Here is a 26,152-nt window from a genome sequence, read left to right as displayed (position 1 = left end):
TAACAATGATTCGACAGCAAAATTCCAGACTGATTTTAATATATGTTTTTCTTAATAAAACTTAACAAAATTTAACAACATTTCTAAAATACATTACAAAACAATTTTTAAATTAATGAAATATCTTTTTAAGTTATAGCTAATTAAAATTGACAAAGAAAAGTACTACAAAACTTGGTCAGTAAATTAGCATGATTTAAAGTGATTTGTTTTGATTTTTGCGGACCGGATGGAAGCAGTTAACAACAAAACCATTTCGCGATTTCTCATCTCAAAAATTTCCTCCGGCGAAGTTTGAAGTTGAACTGTTGAATTTTGTCTTGGGGTTTATTCCACTATCATCCATTTAATTTTATATTGAATTAAAGGATATTTGATAATGATTACTGAAAATCAGACACAAGTTATACCAACAGCTCCACCAGGAGAACCACAGAACGAAAAAGTACCCGCAGAATTTGAAGAAATTGAAGTTCCGAATTTCTGGCACGAAGGAAACTTCAAAAGAGTCACCAAACGTATCGATGATGGAGCAAGAGTTCTTGAAGATATATCAAAAATGATTCATGAAAGAGCTGAGATAGAGAATTTATATGCTTCTAAACTAAAAGGTAAAAAATATCTTCCTCTTTCAACTTTTTATCACTGAAACCACACCAGCCAGGCACTCGCTCTCCTTTTTTGGTTTTACAATGTCTATCATTTCCTTTTTTATATTTACGATTTTATAGTAGAAATGTCACTATAAAGTTACATTTTAGGGTTGAAAATACGTTATGATAATGATAATAATTATATTTATCATTTGAAGCTCTAAATAAATGGAATGAAAAAATAGCATTCTTTTTCCCAGACGATCTCAATCGAACGGAATCGACGATTGAACCAGTCGAACCAAATCGAATGCAATCGACCGATTGAAATTCGATTGTCGAACGCAATCGAATATTACCGCAATTTTCAGATTCGATTGATATTCGATTGCGTTCGATTGATGTTCGATTGTGTTCGATTGCGTTCGATCGTCGATTCATTGACCCCCGGATTGTTCATCGCATAATTTCTACGGGAAATCGAAAGTAATTTCATTCGGCTTGTGATGTTTGAGAGCTTGGATGTTGGGAAGCTGCAAGAATTGGAAGAATAAAGCCAGACGATCTCAATCGAACGGAATCGACGATCGAACAACAATCGAACCAATCGAATATTACCCAGAGTTTTGACGTTCGATTGAGATTCGATTGCGTTCAACAATCGAATTTCAATCGGTCGATTGCGTTCGATTTGGTTCGATCGTCGATTCTGTTCGATTGAGATCGTCTGGTTTTTCAAAAAAGGCAGCAGTATTGTCCGAAACGAAATAAGTGGGAGGACTGTATATTTCTATTATATGTTTCTTCTTCTCTATCTAGTTTCGTACTAATCATAAATTACAAATGTCGCGCTATTTATATATCCACGTGACCCTACTGGTCACGTGGTCAAACTGTCAATCATAATTTCTATTCCACGACATTCCCCCCGAAAATATAAATCACAACAAGTATAGCATAGCTGAACAGCTTTGTTTTCTTATAATAAAATACTAAGATCTTCGTAAAATAGATAAAAACAAGGCGACAATTTATTTCTCAAACTATTTAGTAAGCAAAATTATTATTTTTTTCTTGTTTTTTATTTTGCCTGTGCAGTAGTTTTTTCTAAATATTTTAAAAATCGCCATTGTTTTTATTATTTAGCTTGGGAAAAGAAGTGGAAAGAGAATTTGCAACGTTCCGGAGAATATGGAAGTATGGTGACTGGCCTGACAAAAGTGTTTGATGAAGGCCATTCCATCAGTGATCTTCATCTCTCGGTCTTTGGAAAGCTGGATAATTTATCAAAAGAAACTTTACAATGGAAGCAACAAAAATATCCAAAATCTTTGACAAAATATAAAGAAGTACGAAGAAGCGATGAAGCTTTCAGCAAAGCACAAGGACCATGGATGAATAGATACAAAGAAGGTTTGAACAAACAACGAAATTTACTTGTCATCTGCTGTGAAATAAACTCGTAACGGAAAAAAGATCCCAAAATTCCTCTCTCGTTAATCAAGCAATTTATATAGGTATTTTCAATCATCGCATTTTCGCTAAAACGTGACCTTCTTCGCGTTAATTCTCAAATTCTAATCTTCTCTCTTAATTTACTTTTCACAGTTCAAAAATGTATGAAGGCGTATCATTCAGCTAAAGATATGTTACGTACACTGAAAGAACAAGAGAAGAATCTGAGAATGAATACACCCGAAACTTCTCAAGATCAAATTAACAAAATCAACACCAAAATCAAGAAATGCGAACTGGAAATTGAGAACAGTGACAACAAATATCATAATGCTGTTCGAGATATCACAAATTATAATCCTAAGTATCAAGAAGATATGAGTTATGAATTCAATCTATGTCAAGAATTTGAAAAGGTTCGAAGAGAAATTGTGAAAGAGAAATTGGCACAGCTAGTTTCTTGTTTGGATCGACGAATCTTCATCGAGAAGTAAATTTGTTTTTTTTAGATTCTTTCATCGAAGGTGTTCTTCTTCGAAGGTGTTATATAAGGCCAAACTTTGTGCAACTGTTTCTCGGGGTCTTTATACAATCTCTTCTGGATTTCCAATGATACAACCTTTTTTCAACTACGGCTCTACGTTGATTGATACCGTAGCGTCATAGAAGTTTCGTTTGGGTTTACGTTTTGGTTTGCAAAATTATATATATTTTCAACGATTAAGTCTTTATTGTTTGACATAATATCTGTAAAACTTATGTCAGTCTTTAAGAGAATTTCGTATTGGTGCGGTCTCGAAGTCTATTCATTCATGAATAAACAATTAATTTTGAAATATTTTGTTCATCATAGCTACAATGGGATATATTTAGATACAGAGAATGTCGTGAATGGAATGAATATTGATGAAGATTTGAATTGGTTTCATCAAATGCGTGGGCCTCATCACCCTTTCGTGCCTGTTCAATACATTGTAAGTTGTAGGCCTGGTTTTGTTTTGATCTGGAATTAGACAATCTACTAATTCAAAAGAAATCAAACATTACCCAGCTAAGCCTATAAAATAAAGCGAGTTCTTTTCCCTTTTCCCATAGTGTTAATAACTCTTTATCTCGCCTTGTCAATAAGACAGGGTTAAGTGGAACGGAAGTTAACCGCCTCAAACCATCTTTAGACTTTAGAGCTACTTGATAAAATCACTACAACCAATCTATTATCCAAATAACTTTAGTTTAGACACCCCCTTCTCACAAACCCCAAAAGGATTTTGTCAGCCAGCAGGGGTAAAAATAACGGTCTAAAATTCAATGAGGATTGATATTCAAATGTTTCTAATGGCTGGGTATTCGAATACCAAGTCAGAAAATTCAGTGGGGATGGAAACAATGACACAATATTTTGTACCAAGGATTCGTTTATTTTCAGTGGGACAAAAATTGAAGTATAATTTTCCTTAGGGGACGATATTTTGACCAATTTTTCTAGTCTGAGGAAGTCCCACCGGGTCTGTGTGAATGGTGTATTTAGATATAACCCTTGTATAAACCAAAAAATAAAAGACTATTTTTTGAATGTTTTATCTTCTTCCAGGATTACGACCCAATGTTTCATTCAGTAGCGGCAAATAACAAAGCTAATGCAGCAACGTCTTCGCCTCGACCAAAGAGTAAAAGTCCAAGTAGCAGTGTCTGCACTACTTTATAATACTGATCAATTTAATATTCAAATGGCAATTATCTGTGATTTTTTGTTATGGGCTGGAATAATACCCTGAGTATCAGATGTCAAGTTTTCATACAGAAAATATTAACTCGATATTTTATTCGAGCTGTGATACTCATGGTACCGGAATAGGCCTTTTCATAAATCACGTCACGAACATCACTTGCCTCGTTTTAAAATTATTGCCAAGGTGATTAACTCCCAGTGGATTTTATTAAAACTACTTTCTATTCATAAAAAATCATTTAATGTCTCAACGGATATAATCACCATGGTAATTGTTTGAATACGAGGCAAGTGATGTTTTGTGACGTAATTTATGAAAAGGTCTACTTAAGTGGATTAATTTTCGCGTGGATTAATTTTCGCGATTTTCGCGTATTTTGACCATTTTCGCGAAATTTTGTCCACGCGAAATTTTTAGAATTGCAATTTTTGCCAAAACCCCTAGGAAAATGAAAGAAATTAGGTAAAAAACAGGCCAAATCGCGAAATTTAGTCCACGCGAAAATTTTCAATCTTCCATTCGCGAAATTTTGTCCACGCGAAAATTAATCCACTTAAGGTACAAGATAAAATGAATATTCGGTTGATTGTTTCAAAACAACTCCGCAACTCTACGTGAGCACCATATATTACTCACTCAAATTATCGAGGACAGGACCCTTGAAAATGGACAGACTTAATTTTCTACAATGGAGAAGGCTTCAGTTTAAGCAGTTTGAACGTTTTTGAGGTTAACTTGACAAAAGTTTTGAAAACTAAATAGGCCTTTTCATAAATTGTTTTGAATGCAACGACTGCCTCGTTTTGAAACCATTACCAAGGTGACTAAATCCCTTGAAGCGTCAAGTGTTACTTTTAAGATACAGGGTGTCCCTAATTAAAGTATCGAGTCGAAACACAACTATGAGTAGAAAGTTTTATGTGCGTGTTGACAAAATTGTATTTCAAGCTCTCCCTCTTCTTTCTTTGTCATTACGATTAATTTATACGTTGTAACTACCTTTTGTAATAAGCCTGTGTGATGGAGAACGTTCTTATATTTTAGCGATAACACACACAAACTTTTCTACTCAATCGCATGTTCAAACTCGATACTTTAATTAGGGACACCCTGTAGAGTTAACTACTTATGAACTCCTCTGGGAATTAATTACTATGGCAATATTTTGAAAACGAGGTAAATGTAGTTCGTGATTTATGAAAAGGTCTATTGGGAGCCAAAATTTGGTGAAACGGCGGGTCAGAGTGAGGCCCGGGGGGGGGGGGGTACTTAGGCAAAAATAGGTGCTGGGTATGTGCGGACGGTAAGGGTCGGGTTTTTCACCTTTCAAAGTCTCTCTAAGGGTTACAAAATCAGGAATTTCAAAGTAGTCTCTCTAAGGGTGGGAAAAATCGCGATTTTTAGAAAAAAAATTAGATTTTGAGAGAAAAAATTACAAAAAAGTCTCACTAAGGGTAGGAAATTTTTGAAAATCAGAGAAAAATTTTCGAAAAAGTCTCTCTAAGGGTCACTTTTTCACTAAAATTTGGTCTCTCTAAGGGTCGGTTTTCGGAGGTCCCGTCCGCACATACCCCTCATTCACCAACCCTAGTACCCCCCCCCCCCCGGGGAGTGAGGGATAGAAAATATTAGGTTCACGTTTTATATTCCATTATACCTTGGTGTTTTGACAACTTTTTATTACATATAATAACGAAATTTAACAACAAAAACTATAATTTTACTTTTTGATTTAAAAAAAGGGAAAACAATTTCTAAAAAAATGTTGATGTGTGTACACGAGAGCATGAAAAATTGTTTAAAATATACAAAAAATTATTTACAAAATAAATGGAGCAACTGAACTAAAATGTCTATAAGTAGTAAGTTTGCAACCGCAGTCGGAGGCGTCCCAAAGGCTCCTCTTTCGATAGCTATCTACCCAAAGGTAGGCGAGGGCGCCACTCTCTCCCTGGATTGTTCCACTTACTCAAAATGTCTAACCCTACACCTTACGAAATCAATAATTGTAAATCAACAAAAAATAACTCTCATTAAAAATTCTGAGTTTCTATATTGGACGGAGGATCGAGACAGAAATAATCATTAGATGCTACAAATTTTAAATATTTAAAGTTTCGTTAGAGTTTTCATTCTCGAGTCTAGAAAGTCGTTCCAGCCGACTTTGAAGAAGTTGACTTTTGAGCTTTTAATTTTCGGGAAATGACGATTACTTCCGCTAAACATGTAAGGGGAGACGCTTCTTCGCCTCGTTAAATCTAATTTACTAGCACTGCTAATTAAATAAAAAGAAAATCAAATAGAGAAAGTTGAAAATCAATGATATAACTGTAATGAAAAAATGTAATTTACTAAAACGATAGTTCAATGATGTAGAAATTAAAATTTTCAGCATTCAGTATTACCTTATTAATATTAAATTTTGCGGGTTACAAAATTTCGCGATTCGCGATTTCTGAAAATTGAGAACTGAGTCAATGATCAAGTGATGTACTAATGTATACCCAACTATTCTTGTGAAATGCAAATTGTTCTCAAATTCTCTACATCGTTGAATGTTGAAATTTATCTATTTTTACAGAATGTCCGATAAATATAACAGTTAACTAATTTTCGGACACGACTCAAGCACGCTAATCATTTTTATTTTTAAGCATAAAATTTTACTAATTACCTACTTTTTTAACAATAAAGCTTTTTAAAGCGCAAGCTTTATACAATTGTAAATAAAATAAATAGAAATATTGATCATTGTGAAAAAAAACGTCGAATTTCAAATAGATCAAATTTAAAAATAAAACAGTGCTTATTTGTTACCCTAATTTCAAACTCCTTCATATTGGTAACCGATTTTGCTGAGACCTTGTTTTGGTGCCGAAATTGTTTGACCCATTTATTTGAATTTCCCCCTCTAAATTCACAAAAGAATATATCGTAAACTTAACGATATTTGACCTCACTAAAGTTTCAGTTCGCAGTGTCCGGGGTAGTGAAAAATCTACAAAATTTGCCTTGTCCGGGGGTAAACTTTCTGTTTGGGGGTAATTTTTAATGTACCGGGGTCAACTGATGCTTGTCCAGGGGTTTAGACCTTCTGTCCGGGGGTCAAAAGTCACAACGTCCGGGAGGGGGGGTGAAACTTCAAAAAAATGTTATATCCTCCACCCCTATATCAAATTTTTTTCTTGAAAAGCTCATTCTACATTCAACCCACCAGAATAAAACCAATTTTTATTACAACAACATGAAGGTGTACATGATGATTTTCAAACTTCTTAAGTAGAATGGTAACGATATCAAAGTCCTGAAGGGACTAGACATCCACAGCTAGATGACCATTCCAGCTGTTCATGCGAATAGCACCGTTCGTTACTTCACCAGCCATCTCTGGTCGTTCTTCCATCACCACCGACTCCACTTGGTTTCGTGCAAAGTTCACGAAAATCTGATTAAAAAAAACAAGAATTGAGATCATTAAATTTCTTGAAGAAAAAAGGATGAATGTCTTTTTTGGAAACTTAATTCTAATACTTTTTGTCAGTTCTCTTAGGCAGATCTCTTTTCGTTCTGCTATCAACAAGTAGTTGTTAGCTGTTGTTTGGATTGGGCAACGAGTTGCTCAACGCTGGCCTCAGTGAAAGATTTGTACCAAAAGAAACACGCCCGCGTCACGTGTCACTATGTTTGAATCGGGTAAGACGCTTTAATCTTTAAGAATCTTACTCGGACTCCAAATGATAGACTCTGAAGTCTACACCAATCAAAAATAGGCGACCCCTCCCCCCACCCCACTGGCTTGAATAAGATTCTCCCTGGATCAACGAGACATGGGATGTAAGAATGGACACAACACGTTTAAAACAAATAGAATACCTGATCAAGTGTAGTTTGAGTGACTGAATAATCGTCAATGGAGCCAGTCTTTCTTAACATTTCCAATTTATGGAAGACTTGAGATAATTGTAAGTCGTCTGTTGGTACTTGGTACTCCAACATGTGTAAATGACGGTCCTAAAGTAAAGAAGGAAATTCATGACGTAATGTTTTCTACGGAAATATCACGGTTTTTGTTAGAAGTTGCAAATTTGAGCTGGAAAAAAGTAATTTGAAATAGAAAAGTAAGCAATTCGAAGTAAGCCAGTATTGGTAATAACCGGGGTTATTTTGTTGAGCACATTAGGTCATGAATATGATGAAAATAGTTTCAATACGCGTCTGATTTAGTAGACAGAGATAGTTTGTGCGTCTTTAATTACAATCCTTTAACTAAAAGTTTTATTTATGAGAACAGCATGTAAATTTTTGCTAAGGCTGTCGGTTGTTCTTCTCTCCTGATAATATTCTTAAACTGTCCTCAATATGCTCACTTTATCCAAACATTGGCTTGAAAGGGGGTCAAATTCAGTATTTTTTTTTAATCAAAAAAATCAAGGCGGGATTGTTCTTAAAATCTGTTATTAGGTTTTGGCAAAAATTGAGCCTGTTATTAATTTAAAATTGCATTCCATAAGCATGCATATCACTACGTAATAATCCAAATGATTATTTATTTTTTTCTGGAATGAATTAACGGGGCTTTTGAATTCATCTACGAAGACACTTTCTCCAAAATGGATAATTTTAGAAAATAATCAATTACCTTAAGTACAGCCTCATTGAAATTAGCTGTGATGAAGTCTTGTACATTATTGACCAGGTTCAGTTTGGCTCTGATGATAATGGTATAACCAGTTCCAAACCTGGAAACGAAAGTGTAAGAATTAATGGCTGCTTTTAGAATGTATTTTGTCAAAATTTTTTTTAGCTAATTATAAGGATTTATTGGTAAAGATGTCGATTAAACTGGAAAGAAAAGTAAGCATATCATCATACAATACAAGTTCGCATTTCATGAAAGCTTTTAACCTCAAATAAAGAAAAAAAGATTTGACCGGGTTCTAACTTAACATTTTCTAATTTGGGATTTTCGGCCTGAACGAGAAAATCTATCTTCTACAAAAAAAAAATAAAAATTCAAAAAGTAGTAAACAAACAGGTGGATCTTACTTGCTACGTAGATGTTGGGGACTACCGAGACATTGGAATCTACCGTTGACCATGTTTCACATTCTTCCATACTGTGTGATGTCAAAACTACCGATTTGCCTTGCTTCAGTAAGTCGGATACAACATTCCACAAGAAGCGACGTGCACCTGGATCCATACCCGTCGTCGGCTCGTCCTGTAAAAAAAGGGGAAAATTATCAATACGGTAAACGATTTTTTTTGATTAGACTAGCAAGCGTTCGCCCTTCCTTGGACACAGGAATAAACAAGTGATACTTTTATGGACCTACCTGGTTATCAAAACTAATCAATGAACATTAAAACAATGAAACACATAAGACATAACTGGTCAAAATCAAAAATAATAAGGTTTGTTTGGGTAAAAAGGTAATTTATTTATATATAAGATAGAAGAACATTGATCTATGCTTAAAAAATTGCGATTCTTATAGCTAGAAATTCATTTTATAAGCCGAAAATTGTTTTTTACGAAAATCTGCTTCGACCATTTCTTCCTTATGACGGTGCTCTGTCTTTAAGCAAAAAATCAGAAACATTTAACGATTCAAACTCGAGGAAATCTCAAAAAACCTCATTTTAGGGTATATTTTGGCCCAAATTGACCCCCAAAAAAATTATTTTCGAAAATCGGGCTCCGTCACATTGGAGAGTTTACCATTTTGCTTCTTTGTGCAAAATATCTGAAAAATTGAATGAGCCAATCTGGAGAAAAGCTGATAACGAACGAACGAACGGACGGACGGACGGACGGACGGACGAACGGACGAACGGACGAACGAACGAACGAACGAACGAACGAACGAACGAACGAACGAACGAACGAACGAACGAACGAACGAACGAACGAACGAACGAACGAACGAACGAACGAACGACGAACGAACGAACGAACGAACGAACGAACGAACGAACGAACGAACGAACGAACGAACGAACGAACGAACGAACGAACGAACGAACGAACGAACGAACGAACGACGAACGAACGAACGAACGAACGAACGAACGAACGAACGAACGAACAGACAACGGTTAATTTATAGGACCTCCACCGGGGTAGGTCCATATTAGGGCTGTTGCAAGTAAAGTAGGTTCCAGGGTGTTTCCGTTGAAAATATTACGTCATGATTATCTTGAATTGTGAATCACAAGCATCGATAAAGAAAGTATAATATAGGGAATAAATAACTAAATTTAGTGCTTGTCATTTTCTTGTTCGTGACATTAAAATATAGTCGAACGTGCGCACCGCACTGGGCTCAACTTCAGATTTTCCCGTTATTAGAAGGCCCAATTGTAACATTTCAAATATTTAGTATTAGGTAGCAAATATACTTTGTCCGTTTTGGCTGAAATTTGGTACACTTGTTCCTTGGGTGAATACCTGTTACATTATACCATCAACTATAAACTTACTGTTTACTGCCAAATTTCAGCCAAATTTGACCATTTTTGCAGTCTCCAGGCTGCCCCAAAGTCTTAGCCTCGTTTTGGCGAAAAACTCGTCCCCAGGTCCCAAAAATCAAAATTTTCAAAAAATGAAAAAAACACCCCCAGATATTCACCCAAGGAACAAGTGTGCCAAATTTCAGCCAAATCGGACAGTTTTTAAAGTCTCCAAGCTGCCAGCCCCGTTTTGGTGAAAAACTCGTCCCCAGGCCCCAAAAATCAAAATTTTCAAAAAATGAAAAAAACACCCCCAGATATTCACCCAAGGAACAAGTGTGTTAAATTTCAGCCAAATCGGACCGTTTTTAAAGTCTCCAAGCTGCCAGCCTCGTTTTGGTGAAAACTCGTCCCCAGGCCCCAAAAATCAAAATTTTCAAAAAATGAAAAAAAAAAAACCCAGATATTCACCCAAGGAACAAGTGTGCTAAATTTCAGCCAAATCCGACCTTTTTTGAAGTGTCCAGGCTGCCCCAAAGTTTTAGCCTCGTTTTGGCGAAAAACTCGTCCCCAGGCCCCAAAAATCAAAATTTTCAAAAAATGAAAAAAACACCCCCAGATATTCACCCAAGGAACAAGTGTGCCAAATTTCAGCCAAATCCGACCTTTTTTGAAGTGTCCAGGCTGCCCCAAAGTTTTAGCCTCGTTTTGGCGAAAAACTCGTCCCCAGGCCCCAAAAATCAAAAATTTCAAAAAATGAAAAAAACACCCCCAGATATTCACTCAAGGAACAAGTGTGCCAAATTTCAGCCAAATCCGACCTTTTTTGAAGTGTCCAGTCTGCCCTAAAGTTTTCGGACGGACATACATACATACAGACATACATACATACATACATACATACAGACATTCTCAGATTATAGCTCAACTGAAGTTGAGAATTAAATATAGCTCAACTGAAGTTGAGAATTAAACTTATCTAGAAAAAATCTAAGGTGTTATGTTATTTCAAAATTTCAATTAAACTTGGACCTTTTGACCTGTTCAGGCAGAACATTTTTTTAATGTGTGAAATTGACGTCAGCAGCAATAAATAGATAAGATGACGCCAAATAAACTTATCAGAACTGACGTCAAATATTATTAACATTATTTAACTTTTGATAGTTTAAAAAATAGTTGACAAAAAATGAAGCAGTACTACGATAATTAATGGCTAGAAAGGTGATACAGGTGGAACGAGGGCTTCTTTACCATAAGGTAAGTAGTAGGTAAGTACTTTCAATCGAATTGAAAAGCAGCAGAGTAATGCCCTAGAGATTGTGTTCAAGAGACTAAGACATGTAGTTGAATCAAAACTTTGTGTGTCAATCCTGAAATTTCATTTCATAATTTTGGATCATTTTGTACATTTTCTGAAGCTGAGTCTACCATAAAAAGTAAGAAGGAACGAGAACAACGACGGAGGGATGAGAAGGGATGAGAAGGAACGAAAAGGGAAGAATGAGAAGGGATGAGAACGGAGGGATGAGAAGGAACGAAAAGGGAAGGGTGAGAAGGGACGAGAACGGAGGGATGAGAAAGAACGAAAAGGGAGGGATGGGAAGGGGTGAGAACGGAGGGATGAGAAAGAACGAAAGTGAAGGGAGGAGAAGGGATACGAAGGAAAGAAAAGGGAAGAATGAGAAGGGATGATAACGGGGGGGGGATGAGAAGGAACGAAAGTGAAGGGAGGAGAAGGGATACAAAGAAAAAGAAAAGCATAAAAAAACATAAGGATCAAAAGAAAATACAAGGAAAGGAAAGAAAGGGAAAACAGAGTGCTAGGAAAGAACGAGAAGGGGTACATAGAGGGTCACGTGAAACAGTTTTTAAATCAAAAAAGACTCACATCAAAAAGAAAGTTTTCTAAAACGTAAAAATAACAAAAAGCAATTATTTCGGAAGTCCCTCTAAATATTTTTGATCAAAAATGTTTTGGTGCATTGAAGGTGAACATCTATGGAAATGTAGTAAAAAAGAGAAAAATACATGAAAATACACTTTCATAGTTGCATCACTTCGTGACATGCAATCAAAACTTTTGAGAAATAGAAGCAAGTTAAAGAAAGGGGTCAGTGGAGGGTCAAGTGAAACAGTTCTTTAAATCTAAAAGGACTGTTTCACATCAAAAACAAACTTTTTTCTAAGAGCAACAAAGAGCAATTATTTTGGAAGTCTTTCTAGACTTTTTTCTATTGATCAAAAATGTTTTCGTGCATTGAAGGTGAACATCTATGAAAATGTAGTAAAAAAGAAAAAAAACATGAAAATGCACTTTCATAGTTCCATCACTTTGTGAAATGCAATGAAAAAAATTGAAAAATAGAAGCAAGTCAAAGAAAGGGGTCAGTGGAGGGTCAAGTGAAACAGTTCTTTAAATCTAAAAGGACTGTTTCACATCAAAAACAAACTTTTTCAAAAAGCAACAAAAAAGCAATTATTTTGGAAGTCTTTCTAGACTTTTTCTATTGATCAGAAATGTTTTCGTGCATTGAAGGGTGAACATCTATGAAAATGTAGTAAAAAAGAAAAAAAACATGAAAATGCACTTTCATAGTTCCATCACTTTGTGAAATGCAATGAAAAAAATTGAAAAATAGAAGCAAGTTAAAGAAAGGGATCAGTGGAGGGTCAAGTGAAACAGTTCCTTAAATCTAAAAGGACTGTTTCACATCAAAAACAAACTTTTTTCTAAGAGCAACAAAGAGCAATTATTTTGGAAGTCTTTCTAGACTTTTTTCTATTGATCAAAAATGTTTTCGTGCATTGAAGGTGAACATCTATGAAAATGTGTTAAAAATGAAAAAAACACATGAAAATACACTTTCATAGTTGCATCACTTTTTGACATGCAATCAAAACATTTGAGAAATAGAAGCAAGTTAAAGAAAGGGGTCAGTGGAGGGTCAAGTGAAACAGTTCTTCAAATATGGTGGACTGTTTCACATCAAAAACAAACTTTTTCTAAGAGCGACAAAAAGCAATTATTTTGGAAGTCTTTCTAAACCTTTTCTATTGATCAAAAATGTTTTTATGGAGGGTCAATTGAAACAAATCTTCAAATTCTTCAAATCTGATGGACTGTTTTGCATCAAAAACAAACTTTTTCTTGATCAAAAAAGTTTTGATGCACTGAAGGTGCATATTGAAGGTGAACAATTATGGAAATGTAGTAAGCATGTGATACTTTTATGGAGCTACTTGGTTTTCAAAACTAATCGATGAACATTGAAAAAATGAAACACTTAAGACATACAAAGTTTTAAAAACCCTTTTTTTAGCCGTTTTTTGGCTGAAATTTGCCCAAAAATGTTTATTTGAAAATCGGGCTCCGTCACATTTTGACCACCACCATTTTACACCTTTGTAACCAAATCAAAAGATTCCTATGATTCAATCCTGAGAAAAGTGACGAACACAGGTTAATCTATAGGACCTCCAGGTAGGTCCAAAAATAGAAATTGTAGCTGGAGAGTGGTTTGAAAAGCCACGCTGTATTCAGCGAACGAGTCCATTGCAAGCGTAAGCTGCAGTGAAATACAACGCCGTGGTTTACTAGTCTATTTTTTGGTGCGTATATAGAATGAATTTGTATGAAATCACTTTTTTGGTTAAATAAGGTTCTAACTTCGAAATATAGATAAAAAGTCGGTCAAACGTTATAGCTCTAGGAGGGTTTAGGGGACAAATAGGTTGAAAACTCGCCGAAAAACACCGTTAGAGTAAAGTGAATGATTTTTAGGAGTTTTCATAAAGACCTAGATAACTCGAAAAGTCATGTATAATGGGCAAACCACTTACCAAAAAGATAAGTGGAGGGCTTCCAACGAGCGCCAGAGCTGTTGACAATTTCCTTTTATTACCACCACTGTAATCCCCAGATAATTTGTCTTTATGAGGTAGCAAACCTAATGTCTTGATCGCCCAGTCTGCCATCTATTAATGAAAATTAAAAACAGAGATTGGTGTTTGGTTTGAAATATCGAGTCTATAGAATATTTATCGCTCAGAAAGTATAGTTATAGTGGAAAAAGAACCGATCAACGTAATCGAGTTTAAAATATCCACTCTCTATATGGAAAAGCAAAAGGAGGACAGCAAGTTTTGAACCCTCCATTTTATGAATAATTCTATAATATTCTATAACCCCCGCAATGGTCCATTTACCATGTAAAACCCCAAACGCCCACCGCTGGCGACTTTGACTTCCCACATCCAGCATACACCGCAGTTCTTTTCAGGACACTATTGTCCATTTCGCACAGATAATTTTCAAGCGCATTTTCCATATAATTTGATTCTTCCTGAGCTTAATAAAACCAATGAATGTAAAGAAATCATGCATACCTTGACACCGTCTGCATGAGTCATACCACGTATTTGAGCATAATAAACCAATAATTCTTTACCAGTCAGTAAACTGTCCAATGCATCAAATTGCGGACAGTATCCCATGTATTGTCGGACAAGATTCATTTTCTGACGGACACTAAGTAAGAAAAGATGGTTTAGATTTAAAGAAACTGAAGAATTGACTGCTAACTCACTTCGTGAGATTTTCAAGGGGATTGGATTTTCAGTGAATGAGAAAGCGTATCGAAATAGTGGAACGTTGTTTATGAGAGTATCTTGTTGACGTTGACTTTAAATATCATCGAATAAGGGAGCCTAGAGAGCATCAACTGTATTTTCAATCATTAGGAGTCTGTGCTTGTTAAGTGACAAAACAAAATATTTCTCATTTTAAATAGAAAAATAAGGCTATGTACAGGAAATCCAACAACAGGTTATTCAAAAACGAAAAATATTATATTGGATTAAAAAAGGCATTTAAAGTTTTGGGAAAATTTACTCAACTGCTGAATTATTATAGACCTACCTATGTCCTTTGACATAAGCGTCTCCAGCAGTGATATGAGTATCTCCAGTCAACATTTTGAATGTACTCGTTTTACCAGCACCGTTCACTCCAAGCAAACCAAAACACTGGATGAAAAATAAAAGAATCAATTCGGATGTAACCATTGAGTGTTTTTTAGCATACACAAAAGTGTTTTTAATGTTCACCTTAAAACATAGTTAGATAAAGTCGATATTTAATGTGGAAAGCCTATTGATCTAGGCCGGTGGGGGATACCTAGGCAAACATGGGTGCTGGGTATGTGCTGGTTGCTGGGTATGTGCGGACTGTAAGGGTCGGTGTAAGGGTCGGTGTAAGGGTCGGTTTTTTCACCTTTCTAAGTTTTAAATTAGTCTCTCTAAGGGTCGGAAAATTCACATATTTTAGGAAATTTTTTGATTTTGAGAAAAATAAAAAAATTAAAAAAAAAGTAGTCTCTCTAAGGGTCGCTTTTCGGAGGTTTCCTCCGCACATGCCACCAATCCTAGTACCCCCGGATCTAGGGCTTTAAGGTAGTCTTTCACTTGTTAGCACGGGGTAAACGACCGGTCAGTTGGCTCGGCTATTTGAGCGGAACACAGAAAGAAGCGGGGATTCGAACCACGAACCCCTGGTTTGTAACGTTAACGCCTTTGACCATTTGGCCATATCAACTAACACCTTAAAATATGTTTCCACCAGTGGATCGTTAGCATCAGATGACTATACCCTGCATGAAAACGGTATCAAACACATGAAAAGAATATCGGTTTTTATGTAGCATATTAAGTTCTAGACTTGATTTGGTTTTAGCTTTTGTGAGAAGTAGTGCTCCGTTAAATGAAAGTTTTGAGCAACAAAAGTTTGGATGAAGCAAACCCTTTTTCGTTCAAAACTTTCATTCAAGGGTAGAGCTGATGACTAGACCGAACTACAGCAATGGCAGCCTTTAAAGCAACTTTTTCTTATCCTTGGTCAGTTTCTCTCGTCAGTTTTTATTGGCAAGCCTTACTCTGGAAATGATATTCGGTTTCCTGAAAATGTAATTTCAATTTCTACCTTAACTGGATTAAATTCCGTGTGGATTAATTTTCGTGAATTTTGACCATTTTCGCGAAAATTAATTGTCGTGAAATATTTAAAATCCGGATTTTGGGTGAAGAGAAAAAATTAGGTGAGAAAGGGACCGATTCGCGAAATTTTGTCCACGCAAAAAATTTGAACTCTTAATTGGCACAAAAATAAGGCCACGTGAAAATTAATCGACTTAAGGTACCTATTACCACATCCTTACCTCTCCTGGTTTGATTCCAAACACAAGTCGGTCAACAGCCAAAAGTTTCTTGTTTAAAAATGGCCGTTTGTAAACCTAAAGTAAAAACAAGAATATTGTTTTTCAAAAAACGGGCAATAAGTGAGAAGATAAGAGAACTCTTAATTAAATTGATGTTTCAACCGTCTGCTAAAGGCGTATCAAGATTTGAGAAAAATTTTAAGAACCATGGTTTTCAGACTCGAAAAACATTTAAATTTTTATTTGATGGTAACCTTTTCATTTCACTTTTCTTACAATGAGTAAAAAAGTATGTTTATGACTTGGTGTACCATAAGATTGTTGCTCGTTGAAATTCTAATGACGTCAAAGACTCCTACCTAAAAAAACCTAGGTTAACAAAAATTGCAGAGCAGACGTTATTTTTGAGACTGATTCCCATACCTTATAACAAAGCTTATCAGAGGGATGCTGACAGCCTAGAAAACCCTTATCGCTCTCGCAATCAAATAGAGGGTCACCTTGGTTAGATTATTGGTTTTAAGGATAAACGAAGATCCATCTCTTTCTTCATTCAAGATTTTATCAGCTTCATTCTTCACATCTTCTTCTTCACCAATTTTGGGATTGGGATCAACTGCTGATTCCCTGAAAGAAAAATCAAGATGAGAATGAAAAGAGTCATTCCAATGCAATAAGAACAGATATTCTCATACATTTTAAAATGATAAATCAGATTCTCTGATAGGCACTAGTAAGTATTAGTTTGATTGTAACGACACAAAACACAAAAATTTCAAGATCAGGTAAGACAGATTTTTGCAGGTTGAGATAATGCAACCGTCTACTAAAGTGTCGCAAAAATGGGACTAATTTAGGAAGGCAATATAAATTTGAGGTGCAGCCTAGAAGGAGTAAACAGTGACAGAGATTTTGACAGCTTGTCCCAAACTCAACCAATGCTCATTTTTCTCCATGCACTACCAATACAGCCACTTTGCTATCCCTTTAACAGACGATAACAAACACCGTCAAATGAAGATTGTGAAAAGTTCGCTCGCTTATTCGAGCTCGAATAGGGAATTTTATTTGTTCGGATTACAGAAAAGATTCGAATTATAGAAAGCATTTTACGAAGGTTTCTTCTTGACGGGGACTGAAAATTTGTTCGAATTATAAAAAGTTCGAACTATTGAGAGTGCATTGTAGATTTTTTTTTTTTACCATGGCTTAATGAAGAATCTGTATTGCATGAGTAACGTGATGAACATGTAAAGGAAACCACAGAACACCATGGATAAGATGTTGCGACCAGTGATGTCCCATTCGAATGGATCTTTGAAATTACTGGCACCTATGGTAGAAACATTTGATCATATATCATTTGCATGTTATAATTATTCATAAAGGTGGATATTCAGATTTTTCAAAAAAAGTCGATAATCTCGCCAGGTATAGCTCTTCGCATAAATTAGTCGACATGAAGTAACAAGGAGTACAAAAGTAGAGACATTTGTCATCGTTTTACGATCTTAAATAATTTTGAACTCTTTGTAAGCCCTTAAGCGTGTTTTTCAACTTTCCTAAGGTTGATTAAAGCAGCTTATCTATAACGAAATTGAAATTCAGCATTGACATTAAAAGATATTTTTATAGCCCGGAATAATGGGACTTTGATGAACGAAGGCTTCAAGTTGAAATTGATGACTTCTTTAAGATTCAAAGAAACTTGTAACAACGAGATATCAGAAAAACTTTTAACATGATTATCTTGTCAAAATTGCTTTACAAAAAGTTTTAGAGGTTTTTAAAGATGATTATCAGTAATCTACAGGCCAAAGATCTTAAACCTCCTGGAACATCATCAATTTTCGAAACTAAAGACTCACCAAATCTTGCATAAGCATCAGCTTGTATCTGATTACCAGCCAAATCCATCATGCCACGCCCAAGACAATAGTTAGGGAAGATCAAAAACACTTTCTTCAATATAACGTTGATGTCATGGAGTTCCTATAAAGAGGACAGTAATGAAATGTTGAAGTAAAGGAATTGCAAAAATTGGTGGTGATCTTGCTCGGCTGGCACTAGTATGAAAATCGTTATGATTATAAAATAAGCTTTACAGAACACAGCAGCATTTCATTAAATTTTAAGAGGCTGAGCTTTGTGAGTGGATTTCTGGGTCGTAGACATAATAGGATTCGGCTAAAGAGCTTATTTTCTCGAATCATAAATATTGCTATGGAGCTATAACCAAAAGAGTTCAGGTCGTCTTAAGTGATGTGATGGGTTTAAAGACGATTCCCAATAATTTGATTTTTTGTAGTACTTAGTAGTCTGGTTTGGTGATCTTTCAAACTTTATAGAAAATACCGCATTACTTCGAACAGAACAGAACAAGAACAGTAACAAAAAGGAGCAGGGAAATTGGATAAATAATTGGAGAATTAAGTGAAAAAATGTTTTCTGGCGCTACTCTTGAAAGACACTATCGATTCAGCATCACGGCATTCCCTGGGTAGATTATTCCAGATAGGGATTATAGAGCTTGCGAAGGTTTTTGCTTCAAATCTGTTTCTTGGTAAGGTAACTGCTAAATTATTAATTATTATTATAATCTCTTGCACGTGTTTTCAAATAACCAGTACAAACCTGATCTCCTTGTCCAAAGAAGTCGAGGATGAAGGTAGCAATGGTTCCAATGACACCAATAAAGAGATTGATGGCAATCAGAACGATGTATGCAGTACTGGGTACGTCAAACACAAACGAGAAAGGATACATCAACGGTGTCATCGACCAACTATGATGGAAATATGGAACAATTTATTTGAGAGTTGTAAGCAGTGATTAAGGACAACTCTTATTCCTAATTCTAATCACCATGTGCAATTAAATATTTTTCTAAAGTTTGAACTAAGGAATAATCAGGTGGTTTGGGATATTTAGCCTGTGGAATGCTTCTATTGTCCTGAACAAAACCTCATGATATATTTTTGCCAAAATATTTCCCAAAGTCGAGATAATCAAGTTTTTGGCTTTTAGTAAAACCCAATAGAAATTCAAAGTAAGAACCGTGTGAGAACCCATTTGCAGAAAGTTTATATTGTGTTATCTCGACTTTAAAATATAGTTAGACAAAAATACTTGGTGATTTATTCAAAACCACAGAGAGTTTCTTCAGGCAAAAAATCTCAAACCATCTTATTATTCCTTTAAATGAATGCCCCCCCCCGTGTTGAAAATGTTAGAAAAAGACAGAGTATTCTTCACTTTACTGAAGATAATTCTTTTAATGAAATATGTAGTTTTTTATGAGATTTGTCTTTATTTAATTGTCTATTTTCAGTAAATGTAGGATTCTTTAGATTAACCTTCTCTAACCCCCTCTATTGATTTTGTAGGGCACTAATTTTAGACTTAACTTTTAGTCATGTAAACGACGATTTCCTCTCGTGTAGCGTTTGATACATTGCACTTATAAGCATATATAAGCTCAGATATAAGCACTACCTGATCTTTATATAAGTTGCATAGGCTAAGCATCACATTGAGCCTACGAAAAATGTGCTTTTGGCTAGAATTTTACGAATTTCCTACAATTTTGCTTGGGATATAAGCATCCTTAAAAGTATTTTTTAGCCTTATCAAGCCCTCAACTTAAGCATCTCCGATGTACATGTACTCGATCAAAGGAGAAACATAAATACTCACCCATAAAGTAGAAGTAGACAGAAGGTAGCAGGGAAATTTTGTGCAGATACATATGCTTGTTGGTTGAACGCGAAGAAAATGATGATACAGCATAATGCAGGTATCAAGTAGTTGATCTAGAATAATGAAGTAAAAGTTTAAGTGCCACTGTCATTTTTTTCTAAGATTTTTAAAGAAAATCGCTAGTTCAAACTTTAAAGGCTTAAACCTACGGATCTAGAAGGAGTTAGGAGCTCGTTTATAGTCCGTTGGATAATCTTGAGTCTCCTCTTTCTTTAGGCGATTTCGGCGCCGCCCGATTTAGGTAGGGCGGGATAGGCGGCTAAGGGGGAGGGGTAAGTATGGGAAATTAAAGCAGCAGCGCGGACCTGACTGAATGATAGAAAGGTGCCAAATGTTAAAACTTCAAACTAATTCGCTGGAAGACAGAATCCAGTTAATCAGGGCCAGATTTGGAGGTTTTTGGATCACTCGCGTATACCAAAAATGGTCAAAAAACGGTCAAAATCGTAAAAAAGTGGATTTTTATCAAATTTTTGCATTTTTTTGACTTTTTAGCTGAAAATCTCGTTGAAAAGACTCATTTTTGATTTTTTTTTTTTGCTTGACCATGAAGCCCAATATCCGATTCCTACGAGTTAGACCAAAATGACGATTTCTAACTCAAATTGGGCATTACAGGAGGGCTTCGCCCTCCTACATAGCCCATGTCTGATATATACGACATTGGCACTTAAAGGGTTAATACATCATGTATGATTTCTTCAGTCAGTGGGGATAAAAATAACGGACCGAAACTCGAAAGGGATTGATATTCCAATATTTCTTATGGCTGGGGGTTCAATTATTTCGTTTTCAAGTCAGAAAATCAAATAGGGGTTGGGAAAAATTGTAAATATTTTGTAGTGAGGATTGGTTTATTTTAATATTTTCAGCGAGGACTTGGAGGATAATTTTCCATCGGGGACGATATTTAACTAATTTTTCCAGTGGGAAGGGGTCCCAGTTGGTCTGTGAGAAGGATTAGGACCTGAACCAATGGAGAGGGTGTTATGACCCTCTCACAACACAAAGGCTACGTCACCCATCAGGTCAGTTTAAAGCCTCGAAAAAGTGGCTAGAGAGGAATCTTCAAACTTTCTCAAGCAAGAAAAAGTGAAGCATTATAAAGATTAGGCTGCATATAGAATGATGAATTGATGAATTGAATCTAGCTCTTTTTTTAAGCGCCATATTTGTCAAAATTTGGTAAAGGATTTTACTTTCAATCTATCATTTGTGTGAAAACCACGGGAAATAAATGGCTACAATTCCTATACAAGAGTTTCGAATCTAGCCCCTTCGGGGCTTTAAAATCAATGGATTACTTACCAGATCCCAAATGAAGTTAGCCAACCAATAAACAACAGGATTCAGTCCGCTAACCAATTGTAAATGTTTTGATTTGGAAACACGATCTTCGATTAAGTAGACAACAAAACTTGCGGGTACGAATGCAAGAGCAAGTATGACGAAGATGGCGACAAATAAGTTGACAACACCACGGCGTCTGTACAGAAGAACAATGAACGAGCGAGATTTTAATTTTGTTCTGTTTGTTAGGCCTGAAATAGCGACTAAATTTTAGCAAAGTATGTACAGTATATCGAATTCGTTATTCTCAAGGCAAAAATAATAAGACCCTTATTTAAAGAAAACAACGGACTGTCTCAAATAAACTGTGGAGTTTATTCCAAATTTCACCAGATACAGTATGTCATTAGTTCCATTTATACTGAGACGGTAAAATCGTCTGAAACGAGTAGTTTGTAAAATGTAATCTGTGGAGGAGATTCTATTTATTGAAACATGAATGGAAAGTACACTCCTCCATAATGCTCGTTTTCTAAAATGCTCGTCTCAGACAAATTAATAGTCTCAGGATAAATAGAACTTTTGAGAAAGCATAAGTAAACTCTAGGTTAGTGTCTAGAATAGGTGACGCGAATGGACTGATGCGATTTTAAACGAAACTTTGGTGATTACTTACACGAGTTCATCTTCAAGTTGCTCTTCATTGAAATCTACCGGATGGTTAATACTTGTGATACCTGTGTTTAAAAAGAAACCAAAATAAAATCATATTGTGGTTATTAATCTATGATTTAAGGCTCAAAGTGACTAAAAGTTATATCCACCAACTAAGTGTAATTTGCCCATAGCCACGTGTTGTCATGTTCATAATGGCCATCGCAACTCCTTGTTCAAGTCGACGCTGTAACTGAATGCTGAGAGGATGAAATATTTTTACCTCCCTCCCTTCCTGCAGTTATGGTTGTAGGCGATTCTCACTTATTAATCTAAGTCATAGGCAAATGGAAAGTCAAACTCCATTTTCAACACCTGGCCAAAAACGTTTTACTGTCGTGCTTCATTTTTTTAGACATTTCTAACTTATTTTCTCTTCTTTCTTATTTTGAAGAGTGAACGAGAGCCGTATTGTTATAATTGCGAACAGTCTTCTTAACTTTGCACAAATTTCACCCATAATAAGATTCTGTATCTCATGGTTATTCTTCAGTCGTTTTGTCTCTACTTTACAACTGTAACCAGTAGCATGGTACCAGGGTGGGTGAGGGTCAGGGGGACCAGCGGTCGATTTTTTTGGGGGGTGCCGAAAAGCAAGGGGTGACTTTAGTAGATTTGGTTTAGCAGTGGCGCAACAGAATTAATTAATTGAGTTGGATAAAGCAGTTTAGGTTTTAGCCATTGATTTTTAAGCCCCGAAGAGGCTAGATCCGGAACTCCAGGATGGGAAATAAAACCACTTATTTCCCATCCAGAACACGTGACCCGTGTGTTTTTCAAACAAAATTTCTAATACGGGTAAAGGCTTTTTTTGCGTGAGAAGGCCTGAGAAAGGTTGAAGATTCATCTTTCTCTCAATGGATCGAGCAACTTTTAACTTTTCCTTTCTATATCAGAATAAAATGAATAATTGATGAGACTGTTGACAGTTTGTGGTTTGTCCGACAGTGGGCACTGGGTTTGCGGACTGACGGTATGTGCGGGCCAAAAATTGGCTTTTAAAATTGTACCCTTACAGTGCAGCAAAAATCAGTGAAAATCATACCCTTAGAGAGCATTTCCCCCCAAATTTTCGATCCCTTTCGTGCAAAAAATAGTCAAAATTCTAGCATTTTTGTTCAAAATATCTAGATTTTTCAAGAATTTTCTGAAATTTCTACCCTGACAGTGCATCTCTAGTTTTTCCAACCCTTACAGTGCATTTTAAGCATACTGGAAAAGTTACCCTTAGGACCCACACATACCCGTCGGTCCTTTTACCCAGCTGCCCCCCCCCCCCCGGGAATATGGGAAACTTCTACACTCACACGATCAGAGTTTTGAGTGTTTTCTTAACACTTTAAGATCTTATTTTCACTACTTTGTAAGTATTTTTGTTTATTTTTCTAAGAAAATTGTTGAGATGATTTGATGTTTGAGTCCATAAAACTTTCTGTGTGTAAAACTTTTAATCCTTCTATAAGAGAAATTGGCTTTTCTAAGATAAACTTCGATTCCCCAGGTTATGTGTTTTACCTGTGTTTACCAAGTTTACACATTGCATTATACGATATACCTCCCACCCCCTCGAAAAGGTTTATTTTTGTCAATGTGAAAACTGTCATTTTCTCGAATACGTCGCATTCGATTAATATTTATGTAAAATCAGATTCAATTCAAATCTTAACAAATTTAATATTTGTCGTTATTATCAACGAATTAAAAATGCTATGTTAACATAATACAACCTGTGAATCCCGATCGGACTGTTCCATTAAATTTCTATACAGGGGGGTGGACGAACCTATTCAAGGCAAAAAAAGATATTTAGTAATGTGTAGATACCCCCTGGAAAATGACAAAAATTGCAAAATAACCCTTGGAAAAGTGAAATACTTCTCTTATACCCCCTGGAAATGTTCGTCCACCCCCATATATGGATATAAAATGGAACGGCCATTTATTATTCAATAAAAATAAAATTTTCCCAAAATTATCAAACAATTTATACGTAGGGACAGGCAGTGAAAATTTGAGGCTTTCAAAGGTTCTATTCTCAACAACTTAAAAAATGAGAAAATCTCTAGTGTTTTCTGTCCTAGCACCGATCCTTTTACTTTATGTGGATTACATGGTTTGTCAAATGAGATTTCAACTTATACAAGATGGCAACGAAATAGCTGGGTTACAACCTTATCGCAAAGAAACGATGTCATCAAAGTCGAAATGCTATTTAATGTGTCAACAGACTCCTGGTCAATGCTGTTATGTACAATTGGTTCACCAACAAGATGGTCAATGGATATGTTCTTTGTATGAATTCGTTGGTGATATCAACAAGCATTTGTCACCTTCGCCAGGATCTGTAATCTCAGCACCAAAAGCCAACCCTCAAATGGATTGTTTAGATTGGCTTCGCCTTGGCTACACAAAAGATGGCGTCTACTACATCAATTTTAACGGTTACCGACGGAAAGTGTTTTGCGATATGACAACAGAGGGAGGTGGTTGGATTGTCATGCAGAAACGTTTTGATGGTTCGGAGGATTTTTATCACGATTGGGCGACCTACAAAGAAGGCTTTGGGAATGTTGACGGTGAATATTGGTTGGGCAACGAATTCATTCATCAATACACCAATCGATTTTCAACAACATTGCGAGTTGATGCATCCGGATTTGACGGTCAAACCAACTTCATCACATTGGATGGATTCTATCTTCAAGGGGAAGCTTCAAAATATAGAATCTATTTTCAAGCGAACACTTGTCATCAATCAACATCACCACACAACTTATGCCGATCCTGGTATCTTTCACATGGTTACACATTCTCGACATTGGATCAAGATAATGACTCGCACAGGACACAACACTGTGCAACCTCCATGAAAATGGGGTGGTGGTTCGAAGCATGCGGTGATATCGGCCTCAATGGGTCATACAGTGCAGATGGTGTTTTACCATCTAATAAACAAGGAATTTATTGGCAACATTGGTACAACCCAGCAACAACTGGCTTGAAACAAACAAAAATGCTACTAAGAAGAGAGTCGTAAAAACACAGTTGATGTTTTCACATCAAAATTTGCCTTAACAGACTATACAATATAGAATGTGTTGGGTGAAAACTCCCTCAGGGGGGGGGGTGCTTAGACAAAATGGCTGATGGAGATCATGGAGATCATTTCCAACATGGAAATCAGTGTTGATAGACTTTACTGACCTGAGAACCTTTCTTATGCGGTCTACTAAATAGAAGACTTTTCGTTAGTCTTGAACATTGGCAGTGTTAAAGCCTTTGGGTTTGGTTTTCAGATTGATCAAGAAACATTGGAGAAAACTTGGCCTTGAAAAAATTCTTTTGGTGGCATAAAAGTCCCCATTGTTTTGAAAAGTGAACTTTGAACTCACTTATCCAAGCTCGCTGCTAAGTGAGACAAAATAAACAAATGTCCATCAACGCCCATAAGCTATTTTTTTATTCGTATTGACATTTTTGTGCCGCCTTTAACCGGGCGGTGTTCGTGACGGAAGCTGTCAGTGAACTTAAAAGGAAGTAAAATCATAAATCTCTCTAATAAAGTCATAATCAAGTTTTGAGATACGTTTTTTAATGGGAAATTCGGGAATAATTTTGATTGGAGGTCTGAACAAGATATAATTCAATGGAAAAACTGAAACCATTAAAAGTCCTTTAAACTACAGAATTAGCAAGGACCTTTTCTTTTAGATTATTTTTTGTTAATAATGATAGACTCCACTCTTTGTATTTCAAATGCACCCTACACTATATTAGCTAGTTTATTGTTTTAGGAATAAAAGATTTCCTTTGAAAGAGTCTGCACTTTGATCTTGCTTTTTCATGTATATAGTTCGACCTTCTACTACTCCATACGCTCCCTTATTCGATAAAATTTAAAGTCCCAGTCATTTCTCATAAACGAAGCTCTATTATTTGACAA

At 35.8% G+C, this 26,152-nt stretch overlaps 3 protein-coding genes across 3 annotated transcripts in view; 2 read left to right on the top strand and 1 right to left on the bottom strand.

The window, feature by feature from the left end:
- The first annotated feature begins 313 nt into the window (after window positions 1-313).
- Window positions 314-4,098, top strand: LOC136812602 (protein kinase C and casein kinase substrate in neurons protein 2-like). Its single transcript, XM_067069130.1, has 5 exons — window positions 314-611; window positions 1,740-2,006; window positions 2,202-2,538; window positions 2,902-3,022; window positions 3,640-4,098. The coding sequence occupies exons 1-5, from the start codon at window positions 380-382 to the stop codon at window positions 3,751-3,753; spliced, it is 1,071 nt and encodes a 356-aa protein (XP_066925231.1). The 5' UTR covers window positions 314-379; the 3' UTR covers window positions 3,754-4,098.
- Window positions 4,099-5,939: 1,841 nt separating this feature from the next.
- Window positions 5,940-26,152, bottom strand: part of LOC136812599 (phospholipid-transporting ATPase ABCA1-like) — a 55,559-nt gene continuing 35,346 nt past the window's right edge. The window contains 16 exon segments of the mRNA XM_067069126.1: window positions 5,940-7,223; window positions 7,652-7,789; window positions 8,418-8,517; window positions 8,825-8,879; window positions 8,882-8,999; window positions 14,075-14,209; window positions 14,621-14,762; window positions 15,153-15,259; window positions 16,447-16,521; window positions 16,947-17,073; window positions 17,650-17,779; window positions 18,315-18,438; window positions 19,081-19,231; window positions 20,143-20,258; window positions 21,514-21,691; window positions 22,172-22,232. Coding sequence (XP_066925227.1) covers window positions 7,092-7,223; window positions 7,652-7,789; window positions 8,418-8,517; window positions 8,825-8,879; window positions 8,882-8,999; window positions 14,075-14,209; window positions 14,621-14,762; window positions 15,153-15,259; window positions 16,447-16,521; window positions 16,947-17,073; window positions 17,650-17,779; window positions 18,315-18,438; window positions 19,081-19,231; window positions 20,143-20,258; window positions 21,514-21,691; window positions 22,172-22,232 — 1,889 coding nt within the window. The 3' untranslated portion in view covers window positions 5,940-7,091.
- LOC136812604 (angiopoietin-1-like) lies at window positions 24,163-25,958 on the top strand. Its single transcript, XM_067069132.1, has one exon. The coding sequence runs from the start codon at window positions 24,260-24,262 to the stop codon at window positions 25,244-25,246; it is 987 nt and encodes a 328-aa protein (XP_066925233.1). The 5' UTR covers window positions 24,163-24,259; the 3' UTR covers window positions 25,247-25,958.

This window comes from Clytia hemisphaerica, unplaced genomic scaffold (genome assembly GCF_902728285.1).
Source record: "Clytia hemisphaerica strain Z4C2 unplaced genomic scaffold, Clytia hemisphaerica genome assembly, whole genome shotgun sequence".
NCBI classification, from domain to species: domain Eukaryota; kingdom Metazoa; phylum Cnidaria; class Hydrozoa; order Leptothecata; family Clytiidae; genus Clytia; species Clytia hemisphaerica.
This window is presented reverse-complemented; position numbering and strand designations above follow the sequence as displayed.